Genomic DNA, 20,379 nt, shown 5'->3' with positions numbered 1-20,379 from the left:
CTCATGCAGGAGTTGGACTCCTCCATCCTCCGTGCGATTGTGGAGAGTGCGCATGGCACCTCTCCCAGTACCTCAGCAATGTGCTGGTGCCCCTCGACGACTCTCCTTTTGACTGGTGGCCCCCTGGGTTCAGCATCTGGGTCCGGCTGAGCAGAGCCTGGAGAAGAGTGCTCCCACCGACGCGGACCCTCCGCGGCTGACCCTGCCACCAGGGTCTGCTCATGCTCACGTGTGCGCGGTGACTCACCATGTGCAATCCCAACTAACTGAGGGGGGGGGACCCACCGAGGTGTGTGTATCTGCGCTGGTGGATGCAAGGCTCATGTGTGACGATGCACCCTCAGAGACGGGCATGTCCTCTGAGGAATCGCCCTCAACCGAAACGTCGATCGCAGACGGTCCTGCAAGAGAACAGAGGGAAATATCAGGCATGTGACCAAATGTGGCGGTGCGGCATATGCCATGTGATGCTAAGATCATTCGCGATCATGAGTGATGAGTGCCAGCTTTCCCTTACCGGCCGTTTCGCCAGAACCAGACTCGCCATCCGCCATCGACAGGCAATGCAGCGTGCGGCTGATCTCCAGTGCCTCGACCTCGGCGTCTGTCAGGGCCACCTCGTGTGGCGGGCCCCCTCCGGTGCGTGCCCTATCGCGTGCGTTCCTGGCCCTCTTCTCCTGTGAGGGCAAAACACAAAAACGTTATTGAGTGATGATTACAATGTGAGACGCTTCAAGCATTGGTGTGAGTGGGTTGAGCGTGTGCCAGATGGATGGGAGGATGCGTGTGCCACATGGCCGTCCCATTGTATGGGCATTGGGGTGTGTAGTAGTGGTCGAGTGGGGACAGGGACGGTGGGTACGTGCAGGCACTGTGAGGATGATAGTTGGGTAGCTGTGAGGATTGGTGCGGGAGCGCAGTGCTGTCAGTGGAGATGGGGTTGTGAGGTGTTTGAGGTGATGTGGAAGACGGAGTGACGCAGAGTGCGTTAGTGTACTCACTTTCCCGGACCTGGTGGGGTCATTGAATCTCTTGCGGCACTGAATCCAAGTGTGGGTGGTGTTTCCCCTGCTTGTGACCTCAGCGGCCACCTCCTCCCATGCCCTCTTGGTGGCGCTGGCAGGGCACCTCCTTCCATCTGTGGGGAACAGCGTCTCCCTCCTCATGCGGACCCCATCCAGCAGCACCTGGAGGGCGTGGTCCGTGAAACGGGGAGCAGCCTTACCCCTGTGCTCCTCCATCCTTCATGGAGTATAGTTTGTCGCTGGAGGGGCTTTGGTGGACTGCCCCTTTAAATAGAGCGTCACCATCGCTCAGACGTCAATGCGCATGCGCAGGCCGCCGGCACGCAGCTGAAAAGCGCGGAACCCGTAACTGCCGGCTAATTACATCAATCATCCCGCGATCGCGCGCGCAACGCACTCAATTTGGACGGCGCGTTTTCCTCGAGCCCGACTGACCACCCGCTGCCAACCCGCACCCCTGGTAAAATCGGGCCCATTATCTCTATCCATTATGTCATTCACAGTAAATCAGGGGATACAAGATTGTACAATAATAATGCTATTGTTCTAAGTAGGCCCACTGATTTATGATGGCAAGTCAAATTCTGGTTTTATTAGAATTATTTTAGTATCTGGGATATCTACTGATGCTTTGGGCATCAAATTCCACTATTCTATTCATTATTCTATGAAAACCATTAGTGAGAGGCTTTTATATTTAATATCTACTAATCATCTCCTGTGACATTGCACAAACCAAATCAAGATCAAATGTAGTCTTCAGATGAAGCAAGATTAGAGGGTAGGGGATAATTGAACGAGGGAACATAGATATAAAATTAAATACAAGTGATTTGAGAGAAAGTTTCTCTTTATACAGAGGATTGTGTCACTGTGGAAAGCACTACTGGAATTAGTTATTGAAGCAGAGACCATGTCAATATTTAAGAATAGGTTAGCGAGGTGGTTGAAAGAAAGGGGAATAAAGAGATATGGGAGCAGGGTGGGTATGCAGAACGACTGTTCGTGTGGAGGATAAACAAAACATGGACTGGTTGAGCTGAACATCTTGTTTCCACGTTGTAATTTCTATGTAATTCTATGAAATCAGGTTTGGCGTCAGTTGTTTGTCTGCTTTTGCAGCTTTTCATTTACTTTTCTTGCAGCCCGTCCCAGAGGTATATGACAATTGTTATGCGGGCGTACTGCTCCTTTGGTGTGCTTCTTAAGTTGGGAAACTTTATTCTCTTTGCAGGTCACAGAGTTTGGTACCTGTTTTTCATTTCCCTTTGCAATTTAATTTTGCCTCCTGGAGATTATGTGAGCTTAATTTTATTCAACTACATCAACATGTCCACTGTTCTCAAAGGTAAGATTTGCTGCAGAGCCACCTGATAGATGTAGTTAGGAATCATACTGAGATTTCACAGAAGAGGATTAAGATCAGTTGATTGACAATCACATAACATTTGGTGGGTTGCCATTTAACTTAATGAGTCACATAACGTTACTCTGACCGCACCACCTACAGTCAAAATACCATTAGAATAACAAGATTTTGTACAAAAAATACTGGTTGTCAGTGGTAAATAGCAATACTGGAGAGCAAAATGGTGTTTAAAAAGAAAAACAAGACTTGCATTGATATAGTGCCTTTTAGGACCTCAGGACGTTCCAACGTGCTTCACAACCAATGAAGTACTTTTGAAGTGAGTCACTGTTGTGATGTAGGAAAACACAGCAGACAGTTTCAGCAAAGCCAAGCCCCACAAAGAGTAATGTTATAAATGACTGGTTAATCTGCTTTTTTGTGGTGTTGGTTGAGGGATAATTGTTGGCCAGGATATTGGAAGTACTCCCCTGCTCTTCTTCAAATAGTGCCATTAGCTCCCACAAACAGCAATGAAATAAATGACCTGATCATCTGTTTCAGGTGTTGGTTTAACTGCATTGGAGGCTGTCCTGAACTTCGTTAACAATGTTGGGGTGGTTCTGCAGTTTGGCAATACTGCAGTTGGGTCTTGGAGTTTGGCAACATGGGAGGGGAGGAATTACGTGGTTTGGTATCACAGTGGAGAGGGAACTTGAGGTTTGGCAGAATTGGGGGTGGAATGTGGGGTTTAGCTCACTGATGGATTCCCGGGGTCTGTCAGAAATGTGGGGAAGGGAAGACACAGATTTGACAGTACCTAGGTGGCAGAGGGTGGGGGGGTCCTGGGTCTGGATGCAATAGTTTGTACGTTTCTAAATGATCTCTGCAAACATTTAATTAAGTGTTTTTTGATTGGTTCCTACACATGTCTATATCTCTTTTTTTCTGTGCATCTAGCTCTGTCTCATAGTGGTCATAATGTTTGCACATTTTCTAATCCTCAACAAAACATGGCTGATGGAAAGTCTTGGTTGGATCATTTCTGAAGTAAAACGATTAACAGTGTACATTTATAATTTAGTTGAAAATCTATTCAAATTTATCATTCAGTTTAAGAACATAAGAAATAGGAGCAGGAGTAGGCCATACGGCCCCTCGAGCCTGCTCCACCATTCAATCAGAGCATGGCTGATCTTCGACCTCAACTCCACTTTCCCGCCCGATCCCAATATCCCTTGATTCCCCTAGAGTCCAAAAATCTATCCATCTCACCCGTGAATATATTTAATGACTCAGTATCCACAGCCCTCAGGGGTAGAGAATTCCAAAGATACACAACCCTCTGCGTGAAGAAATTCTTCCTCATCTCAGTATTGAATGACCGACCCCTTATCCTGCAACTATGCGCCCTAGATCTAGACTCTCTAGTCAGGGGAAACAATCTCTCAGCATCTACCCTGTCAAGCCCCCTCAGAATTTTTTTTGTTTCAATGAGATCACCTCTCATTCTTCTAAACTTCAAGGAGGATAGGTCCATTCTACTCAACCTCTCCTCATAGGACAACCCTCTCATCCCAGGAATTAATCCAGTGAACTCCATTGTACTGCCTCCAAGGCAAGTATGTCCTTCCTTAGATAAGGAGCAGTACTCCAGGTGAGATCTCACTAAAGCCCTGTACAACTTCCTTACTCTAGTACTCCAACCCCCTTGCAATAAAGGCCAATATGCCATTTGCTTTCCTAATTGCCTCTGTATCTGCATGTTAACTTTTTGTGCTTCTTGTACGAGGGCACCCAAGTCTCTCTGAACACTAACATTTAATAGTTTCTCACCATTTCGAAAATATTCCGTTTTCATATTTCTTGCTAGTTTACTTTCAAAGTCTATCTTCTCCCTTTTTATCAATTTTTTGGTCGTCCTTTATTGGGTTCTAAAACTCTCCCAATCCCCAAACTTATTACTCTTTATGGCAACATTATAGGCCTCTTCTTTCAATTTAATACTCTGTTTAACTTCTTTAGTTAGCCATGGGTGGATCACTTTTCCTGTGGAGTTTTTATTTCTCAATGGAATGAGTACTTGTTGAGAATATTGAAATATTTCTTTAATGTTTGCCATTGCTTTTCAACTGTCAAACCCTTTAATTTAATTTCCCAATCTACCTTTGACAACTTGCTCCTCATACCACAGCACTACCTGGTCTGTAAACACACCTACTAGGTCTCAGCAGTAATAGGCACAGCTTCACCTACCTTGGAGACTAAGTTTGAAGTTCTCAATTAGAGATAAGTAAAATCAATAAGTACATTAGTATGGCAGAAAGCAGAGTCAGAAATAGGCATGACCTGAAAAAAATGCTAGATTTACAAGAAGTGCATATATACACATTTTTTAATATACTTAATTTAGGAAGTAAGACATTTTGAAACATTAAAGTTCCAATAATATTTATGTTCTCATTGGGGGTGATAAATGCCATCCAGTTAGATGTTGAGAATAATTTCTGAGACAAAGTTAAAGAAAAGCAATAAAACTGGGCTCATGTTATAGAAAGAAAATTCAGCTTTTGCAGAGACTCATGGCAATGGAGAGAACAGTCACAATAAAGTACTATAACACAATTAAGGTTCCATTTCTAAATTACTTTATCCTACCAAAAGCAGTTTTTTAAACTGAAAACATAGTAAGTTTCTTTAAATGACAAACTGGCTGCAGTATAATTATGATTCTCGAATACTACAATTGATATCAATATTAAACAATTTGTCTCATGATAAATTTGTCTGCTAGGGATTTGTTTGCAAATCTATTCAGGTTTAAAGTCAGCATGTTGACATGACAGTTTCTAAATGCATAAAATGCTAAAAAAAAAGCACAATTTTCAGGGTAGTATAATAACCCTGTACCTTTTCATCATTTTCCTTGATAACATTTGAATTAATTCCAAATAATTATATTGTGAAGACATGTTAATAGGTTGTGCTATATCATTACAATCAAAGAGCTGAGTTAACTCTTTGGGAAAATATGCAGTTAATACATCAAATCTAGCTTCTGGAAGGTATGATTTCTACAATATCTGAAAAAAAAGCTCAGAAATGGCATATATTATTAATGAAATTTGCCCTTGCAATTGCTTCAATCCATTTACTGATGAGTAACCTAGAGTGCATTCATATGTAATCAGCAGAACATACCAGAGATAAAAATTACACAGAAAATAATGCATCTCTGATGAAGCAGACTTGGTAAAATTACAGACTTTTTAAAATTCATCAGCAACTGGGTGCAGAGGTCATCATTAATGAGTCATAGTTACAAACTCTTGCTTATAGTCCGCACGGTAAAAAGCAATGTTTCTCATGCAGCAATTTATTTTCAATTTTCTGTAGAAGTCTTTTTTTTTTTAAAAGCTATTTAAAATTCTGGGTATTGCATTCATACTGTGAGTTTGAAGTTCTGGTAAACTGCACCAGAGACAATCATTTTAATTACACAACTTTTAGAATAATTTATACTGCAAAAATGAATAAAGTTAGCCAAGTCCAATTAGGTCTACCTTGTCTGTTCTTTCTAAATGGATATTTTTTGGTGACTTTTTGTGCTCATTAAAGTGAGGGATGCTTGGAAATTGTATGTGCTAGCAATCCATACTTCTTTTAGTGCTGTGTTTGCAATCATAGTGACATGCATGCAGAACAAAAAAATCAACATCTAACTCTACTGTGTCTTTCTGGGAATGCTTGATTCAGAGACTAGGTGTAAATGTAAAACATTTATCCAAAGAGTGGTAAGTATACGGAACGTGCTATCACAAGGAGTAGTTGAGGCAAATAGCATGGAAGTATTTAAGGGAAAGCTAGATAAGCACATGAGGGAGAAAGCAATAGAAGGATATGCTGATAGGGTTAGATGATGTAGGGAGGGAGGAGGCGCGTGTCATAGATCTGTTGGACCGAATGACCTGTTTTTGTGCTGTATTTTCAATGTAACTCGATAAAATGAAATGTTGTTTTACATTTACATCTAGTCTCTGAATTAAGCATTCCCAGAAAGGCACAGTAGAGTTAGACATTGATTTTTTGTTCTGCATGCATGTCACTATGATTGCAATCACAGCACTAAAAGGAAGTATGGACTGCCAGCACATACCATTGTTCACTGTGCTAGATGATGGTAATCTCACAGTAAACTAATGCAGTATAGCTCCATTCTAACTGAGAGCCAACATATCATCCTGCAATCCATTATTCATTGCAATGATGATGCAAATCAATACTGGAGCAGGCTCGAGGGGTCATATGGCCTACTCCTGCTCTTATTTCTTATGTTCATTATTATACTTATTTATCATCATGTCTGACTCCTTGGACTCCTGTACTCATGTTATTTAGTAATATTCAAAGGCTATGGGCCCCGACAACATCCCGGCTGTAGTGCTGAAGATCTGTGCTCCAGAACAAGCCGTGCCTCTAGCCAAGCTGTTCCAGTACAGCTACAACACTGGCATTTACCCAACAATGTGGAAAATTGCCCAGGTATGTCCTGTCCACAAAAAGCAGGACAAATCCAATCCGATCAGTTACCGCCCCATCAGTCTACTCTCAATCATCAGCAAAGTGATGGAAGGTGTTGTCGACAGTGCTATCAAGCGGCACTTACTCACCAATCACCTGCTCACCGATACTCAGTTTGGGTTCCGCCAGGACCATTCAGCCAGACCTCATTACAGCCTTGGTCCAAATATGGACAAAAGAGCTGAATTCCAGAGGTGAGGTGAGAGTTTCTGCCTTTGACCTCAAGGCATAATTTGACCGAGTGTGGCACCAAGGAGCCCTAGTAAAATTGAAGTCAATGGGAATCAGGGGGAAAACTCTCCAGTGGCTGGAGTCATACCTAGCACAAAGGAAGATGGTAGTGGTTGTTGGAGGCCAATCATCTCAGCCCCAGGACATTGCTGCAGGAGTTCCTCAGGGCAGTGTCCTAGGCCCAACCATCTTCAGCTGCTTCATCAATGACCTTCCCTCCATCATATGGTCAGAAATGGGGATGTTCACTGATGATTGCACCGTGTTCAGTTCTATTCGCAACCCCTCAGATAATGAAGCAGTCCGTGCCCGCATGAGGCAAGACATGGACAACATCCAAGCTTGGGCTGATAAGTGGCAAGGAACATTCGCACCAGACAAGTGCCAGGCAATGACCATCTCCAGCAAGAGAAAGTCTAACCATCTCCCCTTGACATTCAAAGGCATTACCATCGCTGAATCCCTCACCATCAACATCCTGGGGGTCACCATTGACCAGAAACTTAAATGGACCAGCCACATAAATACTGTGGCTACAAGAGCAGTTCAGAGGCTGGGTATTCTGTGGTGAATGACTCACCTCCTGATTCCCCAAAGCCTTTCCACCATCTACAAGGCACAAGTCAGGAGTGTGATGGAATACTCTCTACTTGCCTGGATGAGTGCAGCTCCAACAACACTCAAGAAGCTCGACACCATCCAGGACAAAGCAGCCCGCTTGATTGGCACCCCATCCACCACTGTAAACATTCATTCTCTTCACTACTGGCGCACCGTGGCTGCAGTGTGTAGCATCTACAGGATGCACTGCAGCAACTCGCTAAGGCTTCTTCGACAGCACCTCCCAAACCCACAACCTCCTAGAAGGACAAGGGTAGCAGGCACATGGGAACAACAGCACCTGCACGTTCCCCTCCAAGTCACACATCACCTCGGTTTGGAAATATATAGCCGTTCCTTCATTGTCGCTGGGTCAAATTCCTGGAACTCCCTACTTAACAGCACTGTGGGAGAACCTTCACCACACGGACTGCAGTGGTTCAAGAAGGCGGCTCACCACCACCTTCTCAAGGGCAATTCGGGATGGGCAATAAATGCCGGCCTCGCCAGCAACGCCCACATCCTATGAACGAATAAAAAAAAAACTAGCAATATGTAGTAAGACTGAACAGGCTGGTGTTCTTTTCTCTAGAAAAGGGAAGACTGGGAGGTGACCTGATAGAGGTCTTTAAATTATGAAGGGGTTCGATAAGGTAGATGTAGAGAAGATGTTTCCACTTGTGGGGGAGTCCAAAACTAGGGGCCATAAATATAAGATAGTCACTGAAAAATCCAATAAGGAATTCAGAAGAAACTTCTTTACTCAGAGTGGTTAGAATGTGGAACTCTCTACCACATGGAGTAGTTGAGGCGAATAGCATAGATACACTTAAGGGGAAGCTAGATAGTTACATGAGGGAGAAAGGAATAGAAGGATATGGGTGAGATGAAGGAAATAGAGTGGGAGGAGGCTCGTGTGGAGCATTGGTTGGACCAAATGGCCTGTTTCTGTGCTATAAATTCTATGTACAATCTGGGTACTCCACCTTTCTTCATATCTTAGACTACTACCACACATATTTAGGTATAGTCGGCATTATGTACTGCATTAGCAGTGCCTACAAAATGACAATGACTACACTTCAAAAAGTAACTCATTGGATGTAAAGTACTTTGGGACATCCTAAAGATGTGATAAGATGCTACATATATGCAAGTTATTTCTTTATTGCATGTGTACATGTAGGCTGGAGATCATGGTAGTGCTCCAAGGTCCAAAGGAATGAGGGTGCATTGCAAATATTCATGAAGGAGAGATCTTGTCAATCTAACTTACTGGTTTTGTTTGATGGTGTGACAAAGGAGTTTGATAGGGATAAGACAGTGGATGTGGCGTACTTGGATCTCAGTAAGGCCTGTGATACAGTTTCTCTAGAAAGGATGGTACTGAAAATAAAAAAAGCTGGAATCAGTGGAAATATTTTACAATGGATACATAACTAGTTGACCAATAAAACCCAGAGGATGGTGGTACAGCGAATGTCATCAGCGTGGACTAATGTTGCCAGTGGGGTCCCACAGGGATCTGTTTTGGGACCTCTTTTAATTAATATCTTCATAAATAATCTGAAGCTAGGAATCACAAGCACAACTGCTAAATTAGCAGATGATACAAAGCTAATAAAGGTGGTAGACTCCAAGGCTGAACAGAATATGCTATAGGAAAATTTGAATATACTTGGGAATTGGGCAGGCAGGTGGCAGATGAAATCAAATGTAGAGAAATGCAAAGTATTTCACATGGGGACAGGAAAGGACTATTATTTAAATGGAAAGAAAATAATGTGCATGAAAAATGGAAGAGACTTGGGGGTCCTGATTGGTAATAAATTGAAGCTATCGCAACAATAAGCAACAATTGGTGGTAGTGAGTAAAGCAAATCAGATGTTGGAATGCAGATATTGGAATGTATTCAAAGGTCAATACTGAGGTAATTCTGCCACAGTATAAATCATTGGTGCGACTGCACTTAGAATATTATGTACAGTTCTGGTCGCCGCAATACAAAAAGGATATTGCAGTTATTGAAACGATACAGAAGAGAGCAACCAGAATGATTGAAGAGATGGAGAGATTAGGTTATGAGGAGTGATTATGTAGATTGGGTGTGCTTTCACAGGAAAAGAGAAGGTTGAGAGGTGATATGATTTCTCTTTAGAATCCTAAAAAAAGCATCGATAATTTAGACCATGACAAGCTGTTTCACTTTGTCTAGAACAGTAGAACCAGAGGACATAGCCTGTGCTTGAAGGGGCTTAAATTCAAAACTAATCTGAGAGAACATTAAGGGTAATTTTAACCCCAAAGAGTGGGTGTATTGGGGGCTGGTGGGAGGTAAAAATAATAGTGGGACCGCAACCTGGCTCCAAGGCACCCACTTCCGGGTGCGTTTGGACGCGCGCGCATGTGAAACCCAGAAGTCCTGTCCCCATTCAATGACGACAGGCGGATTGTTAAAGGGGCAATGTACCTCACTGAAATAATTGAGGTATTTCATTTTTTGTGGGTTCTAAAGCTGAAACTAATTTAAATTAACCTGCCTCGATAGATTTCTTCACAAAAGGAATCAAGGGGTATGGGGAGAGAGCGAGAATATGGAATTGAGGTAGAGGATCAGCCATGATAATATTGAATGGCGGAGCAGGCTCGAAGGGCTGAATGGCCTACTCCTGCTCCTATTTTCTATGTTTCTACGCATGGGTTTCCCATTGCTTCTGATTCTCGTCAGGTGAAAGCAGGCAAGAAGGGGCTGGATCCATGGGATGAATGCCTTTATCGCATTGCTTGTGGGCCCAGGGGAGCAGCAGTGCTTCATCCAGGCCCAACAAGCTCACCTGGCACGATTGGACCCCAGCGACTGGCTGACCCCCACCCCCCCACCAATCACGATGGTACACCCCACACCCAGCGATGGTAGATCCCCCAATCCCCCACCTCCGACTCTTCGTCCAACTGATGATCTGATCACCTCCCTGCCCCCCCGATCTTCTCTGAGGTCCCGCCACCGCCGCCCCCCTCCCCAGGTCTTCGGACGCACAAATAATTACTTTCAATTGAGTTGTGACTGCAGGTTGTGACACACTCACTTGACTTCCAGGTTCCTCACGTGAACATTTACCCACCCAATGGGTTCCCGGCTCCATGCTAAAATCATGCCCAATATTCCAGTGAGCATGTGGTAAATCTACGGAACAGGCTCCATAGGCAGAAAGTGAAAGCAAACAGTATTGATTCATTCAAAAGCAAGTTAGATTTCTTTCAGAAAATAATATTTTGGGATACAGTATATGAGTAATTTGAGATTTGGCATGCAGTAAGTGTCGCATACTTGGCAGTTACAGTTGGCTTTGGACCAATGGTTCCCAAAACTCTCCACCAGTGGGGATTTCCTCACCTGATGTCTGGGTCTATTGTAGACTAAGTGATAGAGATTGATTGCCATGATTAGTCAACAATTCCATTATCGTCGTATCATGCAACTATATGGACCTTGGTCTTTCTTCGTCTAGCAATTACTTAGATGCTAGATGATGGGACCAAGTGTAATGTATCCAAGTCTGCTGATGATACAAAGCTAGGTGGGAAAGTAAGCTGTGAGGAGAACACAAAAGAGTCTGGAAAAGGATGAGAGGGTTGTCCTATGAGGAGAGATTGAGTAGAATGGGCCTATACTCTCTGGAGTGTAGAAGAATAAGAGGCGATCTCATTGAAACATATAAGATTCTGAGAGGGCTTGATGGGCTGAGAGACTGTTTCACATGGCTGGAGAGTCTAGAACTAGGGGGTGTAGTTTCAGGATAAGGGGTTGGCCATTTAGCACTGAGATGAGGAGAAATTTCTTCATTCAGAGGGATGTGAATCTTTGGAATTCTCTACCCCAGAGGGCTATGGATGTCAGTCGTTGAGTATATTCAAGGCTGAGATCAATAGATTTTTGGACTCTAAGGGAATCAAGGGATATGGGGATCAGGCGGTAAAGTGGAGTTGAGGTTGAAGATCAGCCATGATCTTATTGAATGGTGGAGCAGGCTCAAGGGGCCATATGGCCTACTCCTGCTCCTATTTCTTATGTTCTTATGTTCTTAATTCCTATGCCCGGTTCTAAAATCCATCATGGCTGGCTGAAGAGACAAAAGCCAGCAGCCTACAGCTCCCAGCACTCACCTGTGCCTACAACTTCTAGAGTTTTTTTTATGATTGACAATGATTGGCTATTTACTGGGCCTGAACAAAATTGCAGTTTATAAACCTTGCCCTCACCAATGGAAAATTACTGAAAATGAAATGCTCCTCCCTATTCTCCAGAAACCATTTTTAGTAATGACCAGTATTTGTTGTTTTTATAGAAAACATCAGAACAGTGTATAGGATGAACTCTTTTCCTGAGGTAACTTTGAAAGCAGAAAGTGTATGTTATAGATTAGCTGATGTCATTAGTCATGGTCAGCAAGTATGGTAAGATTGCCGAACACAGATACAACTGAAATGAAAACCTAGTGAGTGAGTATTGACTCAAAATAGGTCTTTCTATTTTGTAATGCTTTCTGAATGGATGCACTAGCTACATCTCTTTTATTTATGTTTGTATGAACAATGGTTGTTGGAATTCAAAAACTTCTGTAAGGACTGTACTATTATTCTAGTTTGCAGAGCCTTTCACCTCTGGGATCTGCATTCAAATTCAACCCAGACTGATGAAGTGGAAGTCTCTTCTGTCTGCTGTCAGTTTGTGAAATGAGCTGGTCTGTCTCAATCCAGTTGCCAGTGGGCATGTACCTACAGCACAAAACTGCCCCTAACTTGGCACTAATTGGCAATGTCACTCAGAGAGGCTACAGGATGGCTGATGTGCGAAACAGAAAAATTGTCACACTGGTGCAGTAAGTGGTGGTCTTCCAAGATTAAGGCAGGGTGGAGGAACTTTACTCTGCATCTAGCTGGGTTATACCGGGTATAAGAATGCTTTACACTGATGATGGGTGCCTGAAATGGAAAATGCTCCAATCTCCAGCACTGTGTTCCCTTATCTTGGCGAGAACAGAAAAGAAACAAGTTTGCAGGAATGTGATAAAAGTGCTACATTTAAAATGCTTGAAAACACTAGGTATGATTTGGTAAAGAAAGAAAGATGTAATGAAGAAAAAATTAAGCTAAAGTTTTATTCATTTCTTGGCCTTCAATATAAAAAACCATACCCTAAGCAGATGGGCAATGAAGGCAATAAGCTTCTCCCTCCCGTTACATGAACATTTATTTTTGGAACTGGTATTTTTCATTTATCAACCTGCAGTTGGGAGGAAAATACTATTTATGAATTTTGCGGGGCCCATTCAAAAACACGTACTTCACCATCTTGGCGGAGATCTTTTATTAACTTCTTTCCACATTCTCTCACTGGAGATATGCATCTCTCCTCAAACCCTTCCCTTGCAACAAATAACCTCTGAATCACTGTGAAAAACTTCATGGAGCTCTGCCAATGTATACAAAAGCTGCTTCTATCTCAAAGTGGACAACGTGAGCTTCAAGAAACAAGGTAAGTAAACCACTTTAAACTTTACAAAATTAAGGGGGGAAAGGTTAGAATAAGGTAAAATAGGTTACATTAGTCATAAAAGGGTAATTTAAAAAAATATCTTCAGGATAGAGAGAAGAAAGAAGAGGAGACAGTAAAATGAAAAAAGGGACCACAAGGTGAGCACAAGCCAAGTATTTAATTCTTTTTATTTTTTTGAATTTAAAATTATGTTTTAGCAATTTAGGGTTACTATTACTCCTTCTATTCAATTGCTTTCTTACAGCCATAAAGTATTAAACATCACAGTACGCAAGCTGAAAACTGGTCAGTCCAGGAGCCAGAAATTTCACTGGACCTGCCAGCAGTCCAACTCACTGAAAGTTTGAGGCAAGAAATAGTTATAGTTCAAATTTCATATATTAATAGAAGGAATAAAATAAAAATCTAGATGAGGCAACTCCTGTTAAAATATAGTTGCATTACCCAATTTAAGTAATTTAGTACAATCCAAGTGCACTTAAAAAATAAATATTTTATTTTAGGAAATTTGAAATTCACATTAAAATCAAATTGGAGTTAATTAAATGGAGCATCATATTTTCCAAGCTAATTCTGGGAACTGAATGATGATTTGAGATGTTAAATCAACTTTAAATGCTCCCACCACATCAATATACATGGTTAACACTCAGTATAGGATTCTATTACTTCTAAGTGTTTCTGTTAGAAAAGGTGCTTTAGGGATACGGCAAAATTTATTAGTATTTTTTAAATTGAGGAACCTAGGTGAAGGCCCAAGACCCAACATCGATAATATACGGCACTGCCAATGTTGATGAGAGTAAACTGAGAGGGTCAGTAAGTCGTGGTTAAGTAACACCAAGCTTGGTCCTTAGAAGTTTGAAGGGATGTCAGAGATAGGTAAGGAGCTCCACAGTTTTGAGATCCTGGAAAAGGAGGGGTTAGAGTAAGATACTGTACAATATATAATATACCTTTGAAGCAAATACTTCTGCACTTTCACGGCAACTTTTCTCAATGTCAAGGTGGTTTTGTATTGTACTGACTTCCTCAATCACCATTTGTGAAACTGCAATAAAGAAGCATTCATCTGTGATCATTTCACTTACAGAAAACATCCAATTAACAGCAAGTTAAACAATTAGCTTTAAAAAAAATCTTTACATCACCTAATTCAAAATATATTAAAATAAAAGTTTCCACGGTAAAAAGTGACCAGAAAGCATCTGTAACCTTGACATTTTCAGAGGTAATCATAAACTGCAGCAAACACAGGCCAACTGAAGCCACTTAACTAATTAACAGATGCTGTCACAGCGAAAACATGAATCAACACTGTTATTACAAGTGGCACATTTGAGTGGCATCTAATTATGACTTGATGAGCTTGATACTTGCATTATAATCACTACCACAGCATCCCATCAGAGACTAAAAGCCTCTGATGGTGCTGACTGCCAGTAACTCCCCCTGAAACCTTCACAGTTTCTGGCAGTCTCCTTGGCAGGGCCCCCTTCTCAGTTAATGACATGTTAAGTATAATTACTGGTAGGCATTGTAAATAAACAGGATTCGAACCGAAATTGTACAAGTGCATAAGACAATCTGACACATTGAAAGTGGCAGGCTTAATTGAGAGTTTCTCTGACTGCTGGAGGTCATTTAACAGCATTTCTCTTAGGACAGTGATTATAACTGTGGAGACGGGCAGCATAATGGTATCAGACAAATGTGAGCATTGCTGACAGTGTAGTGAATTAAATTGTATCTACTCTGTGAAACGCCTTGATGAAAAGTACAAATGCCTTGGTGGTCTTATTATTATAACACAATGGTCATGTTGTCATCAACCTTGCCACCGTCAATTGAAAAGAAATGATTGTGTTGAGGCTTTCTATTGCCGACTGTGAATAGAACCAATTTTCAGAGATCTATGAAATCATGTAATTGGGTATAGAATGCAGCTGCTTCACATACAAACTGGCCTCAGTAAACAGGAATTGCACACAATATGTATTCATGCCTAAATACAAATCAAAACTGAACAGAACCCAAGATAATTTAGAACTATAAAATAGCTGGAACTCAAATCAGAGATGTTGGAATTTGACCAATGTCGATTTTGTTTTTCATTTCCAGCTTAATTATAGACCATGGTCATTTCTTAATACTGTACTTCTGATTTCTGCTCACATCAACTTTAACACATCACCTGTGTAAGCCCAAGCAGAAGGCTGAACAAAATACTTTCAAGACCACATTCAACTCTCCTTAAGTTTGCATTGTTATGGTTTCTCTTTCTGAATTGTTATATGAATTTTAAAAATATATTTATTTGAAAAGGATGCAGTTCAGTAATATTCTTGCTTATTGTCTGCTCTGAGAGCTCAGCAAACACTTTGTGCTGATTGCATATTGGTTATGTGAATTATATTGAAACTATCCAATCTTCATTCTGGAAACAGTGACAAGCAAAATGTTCCAAGTATCCAATCCCTCCTATTAAAGAAATGCTAAACGCTCATATCAAAGAAAGGCTAAACATATAGCGACCCCGGAATAGATACAAAATAGATTGCTGCCTAAAACAAAAGTGCTACCAGCTCAAGTGCATTTGATTCAATCCCAAGTATAGTTAATTTACTGAATATTTTTAAATAATCCTGCTAAATAATTAACTAAGTTCAAAAACTGAATCTTACTTCAAAGGACTAGTTATCAAGCAGAGGATGAAGTATACAGAATGCTTTGGTGAATGGATTAATGATTCAGCAAATAAGGATATCACAAAGGACAGAAACAAGCTACGTTTGCTTAAAGTATCATTTTACAAACTCAGAATATGACACAGGTGCTTCTGTTTAAATGGGAACTTCAATGCTGAAATAACACCAAATATTGGGATTCATGAGTACTTCACAATTCTTTGTTAATGTTTTAGGGGAACATTTTTTTTCCATAAATCATTCCATTTCGAGGCCTTTTCTGTGGAGCTCTGTGTAACCTCCATTTTATTTAGAATCATAGAATTGTACGGCACAGAAGGCAGCCCATCAGCCCATTCTTTGGTAGAGCTATCGAATTAGTCCCACTCCCCTGCTCTTTCCTCCTTAGCTCTACAAATATTTCCTCCTCAACAATATATCCAATTCCCTTTTGAAAATTAAACCTGCTTCCACCATCCTTTCAGGCAGTGCATTCCAGATCACGACAACTCGCTGCCTAAAATAAATTCTCCTCATCTCCCCTCTAGTTCTTTTGCCAATTATCTTAGTTGCTAAACAATAAAATGGCCAAGCCTGGCTGCCATAGACCAACATGAATCCCCTTAGATCATGTCTACTCATCATTGCTGGTAGTGTAATTTTCCTGTTTACAAATCGATAGATATTTATTTTAGGCTAAAGGTTGCAGTTTGGTAAACAAAAAAAGGAAGTAATGGTGACTTGGGCAAGTAATAGTTTATCCCTCCCATTTCCAATCTTTCATAATTTCCTTAATTGCTATCCTGCTGTACCTGATCCTCCAAAACTTATTGCAGCTATTCATCTAAACCAAAAAGGTATATGTATTCCACTTAAGGATTTCTCCCCCTTTTGTTCTTCCACTAAGCTTTTGGATTTTTTCATGCACATTAGGATTTGGGTTAACAGTAGTTTTAAAATCCTCGCCCTTATCTTCAAATTCCTCCAAGCCGCACTCCACTCTATCTATGCAACCTCCTCCTGCATCCTCCGGTCTTCTGACTCTGGCATTTTGTGAATTCCTCCGGTGCCCCCTTTGCCCACCACTGGTGGCGGCAGAGCTTTGAAATGCCACAGCCTCTTTCTCTGAAACTCCCTCCCTAAATCCCTCTGCCTCTTCATCTCTCTCTCCTTCAAAAACCTACTTAAAACTCTTCAAACAAGCTTTTGATCTCAGATCCTAATTTCTTTATCCATGTTCCTCTCCCTTTTTCCATTATTGATGCACCTTGGGACATTAAAGGTGCTGCATAAATGATTTGCTGTTGCTAGGAAATAGAACATTTTCCACATTTTGCACTTGACATTGGAATCAAGAAACTTCAAATTAAATACAGATTGAATTAGACTTGGGTATAGCTCCTGCTATAGTGCGACACCAATATGTTTTTACCCCCTCCCCCAATCTCTGAACTAGAGCGATATCTCTATTTTCTCTTCCAAAATCAACAGAAAATATCAAATTTGTGCCACCACTTAAACGGACAGTTAGCGGGGAGCTGGGAGCTTGCACATATGCAGGTCCAGGAAACCAATATAAAAAAACCCAGGAGGCAGGCACCATGTCACATTTTATGTGATTTGATCATGTAATATTATATAGCACCATTTGCCAATTGAACTGGAGTTAGGGTGCATCCAGAAGGTGTGCAGGATTAATCTTCCCACTACAGCCACTCAGCATTCTGCTGGGATCTGAGGGTTTTCCTTGTGTAGATCATCAGTGGTGTGATATCTTAGTTTTCAACTAATTTTGACTCCAACTTTAGTTTAAAAATTTCAGCATTCTTTTTAATATCCTTCTTCTATACATTTTACAATTCTTCCTCTCCCATTTTCTTTAACTTGTTTAAAATAGACCTATGCTTACATTTCAAAGTGCAATACACCAAAATGAATCATCATCATCAGTGACACCTCACTGGTCCGTTATAAAACTTTGAGGTGATATAAAACAGTCTGTATCCTGTTGTGATTAATACATGTGTAGTAGAATCAACTTTCTTTGAACTACTGATTATTGCAGAAAGGGGTGGGGGTGGGGAAAGTGATTGAAGTATGTAAATAACCAATTAGCCTTTTTTACAGACTACATTCAAGGTAGTTAATTACTTGAGAAAGCAGTTAGGAAATGTATACTCTTGACCTTTACCTATTGTTTCCTCTTCCCATCTTCATTTCAGTTAATTCCATAAATGGGTTCTATCCTGCAGAATGATAGAAATTTCAGCAGAGAAGGTCATTTGGCCCATTGTTGAAGGCTTGTAAGCTGAAACATTAGCTTTTCGTGTCACGTTCAGTTACTGACAGGCCTGGTGTGTATTTGCAGCATTTTCTATTTCTAATTTCTAATTCACATTCTTGCATTAAGGCTGTGAATTTTAGAATGCTGACTGTCATGTTGTGACTACTGTAGCACTCAGAGTTAATATGAACATATCAGGAATATTGACTCACCTCTTTGAAACTCCTTCACTTGCTGGATAGCATTATTTTTTTCTTCAATCAATCTTGCATTCTGTTCATAAAAGGGAAAAGGGAGCAAAATGATATCAAACAATCACAAGATGATGCTTAGGCTAATCATTATTAATTTACCACTCAGCTGTACAGGTTTTAACAGTTTTACTTGGAAAAGTGTGAACCAAATCTAATTTCAGCAAATATTTCTGTTCACAATTTTGAATGCAGTGATTCTGTCATGCATTGAAGCAAAACAGTTTCTGGTGCACACTAATACAAAATTAACTATAGCTTTAGTGAACTCAACCCCCACCCCCATCACAAAAACACTAAAGGTAGAGAGGTGAAATCTTTAACAGGTAGACTTATATCTCTTGAATTTCATCCTGTTTGCAGCCTAACATCAGTCACATTTTATACCTTTTAAATATTCTGAGAATGCAGAGTCCCACCTGTGAATGGAGCACCTTAGTCACTAAATTAGTGCGAAGTGTGGTCAACAATATAACTCAGATCTGCCGACTGTACATCATAATGTGCAGATACCCGTCTCAGAAGAGTATCTGTAGTATAACGGCACCCCAAAATATTGGAGGGTCTCAACAACTAAATTAAAATATAGTCTAAAACCAGCTATTTTTAGCTAGATTCAGTGAATACTGAAAATGACTAATACTGTAGTTGTCTCCAATAAAGAATTAGAAAGTTAATGTCTTAAGGAACTAGATGCTGCAGTTGGTTAGCACAATGTGCATTTATGTATGGGAACTGGTTTCTCTTTCCAATGGGTTCAAAACATAAAAGTACCCCTAATTTGAAAATATCATTCAGAGAAGTCTTTACTGTGCGAAATGGAAATGTGACACATGAAAACGCTGACTCATACAACTTTCTGCTATTATATTGTTGGACTGGGGTAAATATCCGTTTACTGAGCAGTTCTTTTATATTTTAGGCATAACAACAGCAACTTGTAGTTATATTGCGCCTTTAATGTAGTAAAAACATCCCAAGGCACTTCAGGAGCGTTATCAAACAAAATTTGACACCAAACCACATAAAGAGATATTAGGACTGATGATCAAAAGCTTGGTCAAAGAGGTAGGTTTTAAGGAGCGTCTTAAAGGAGGAGAGAGAGGTAGTGAGACAGAGGTTTAGGGAGGGAATTCCAGAGCTTAGGGCCTAGGCAGCTGAAGGCATGGCCGCCAATGGTGGAGCGATTAAAATCGGGGATGCGCAAGAGGCCAGAATTGGAGGAATGCAGAGATCTCGGAGGGTTGTAGGGCTGGAGGAGGTTTCAGAGATAGGGAGGGGTGAGGCCATGAAGGGATTTGAAAACAAGGATGGGAATTTTAAAATTGAGGCATTCCCGGATCGGGAACCAATGTAGGCCAGCGAGCGTAGGGGTGATGGGTGCATGGCATAGAACACTTTGATCTAGCGATTTTTCAGTTATGCGTGTCCTGATTTATTTTATAAGGGCATCAATGGGACACAGTGCACATGGTGTTGCCAACTCAGTCAAAACCAATGATTGCTGGAATGCTTAAATATAATCATGATTCTGCCTAACCCAAAAGTGTTCTGGTTTATACAGCCCACTCACTAGTTGTGGAACATGGATCTGGCCCTATGATTGGACACTCCTGCTGTATCTGATTTGGGAGTCCTTGATATTGACATTGGGCACCTGAAATGGGAAAGTTTAATTTCCAGTCTGGTGTGAAGCCAAGTTTAAAAATAATCGATTGGACACCCTGGAGATTTTTAAAATTTAAATATTTCAATGTTATGAGTGTACAGATACTACAATCTCTCTCCTAAGGATACATGTCATTGGCTGGCAA

The 20,379-nt window shown here is 41.1% G+C and overlaps 1 protein-coding gene across 1 annotated transcript in view; it reads right to left on the bottom strand.

Moving 5' to 3' along the window:
* Positions 1–18,583, bottom strand: part of shtn1 (shootin 1) — a 69,896-nt gene extending 51,313 nt beyond the window's left edge. The window contains exons 1-2 of the mRNA XM_068002146.1: positions 18,527–18,583; positions 14,300–14,394 (exon numbers count right to left, since the gene is read on the bottom strand). Coding sequence (XP_067858247.1) covers positions 14,300–14,386 — 87 coding nt within the window. The 5' untranslated portion in view covers positions 14,387–14,394; positions 18,527–18,583. The remainder of the gene's footprint in view (positions 1–14,299; positions 14,395–18,526) is intronic.
* Positions 18,584–20,379: the final 1,796 nt, after the last annotated feature.

The sequence above is a fragment of the Heptranchias perlo genome, chromosome 21, assembly GCF_035084215.1.
Source record: "Heptranchias perlo isolate sHepPer1 chromosome 21, sHepPer1.hap1, whole genome shotgun sequence".
Lineage (NCBI taxonomy): Eukaryota > Metazoa > Chordata > Chondrichthyes > Hexanchiformes > Hexanchidae > Heptranchias > Heptranchias perlo.
Note: the sequence above shows the minus strand (reverse complement) of the source record. Positions and strands in the feature narration are given on the sequence as shown.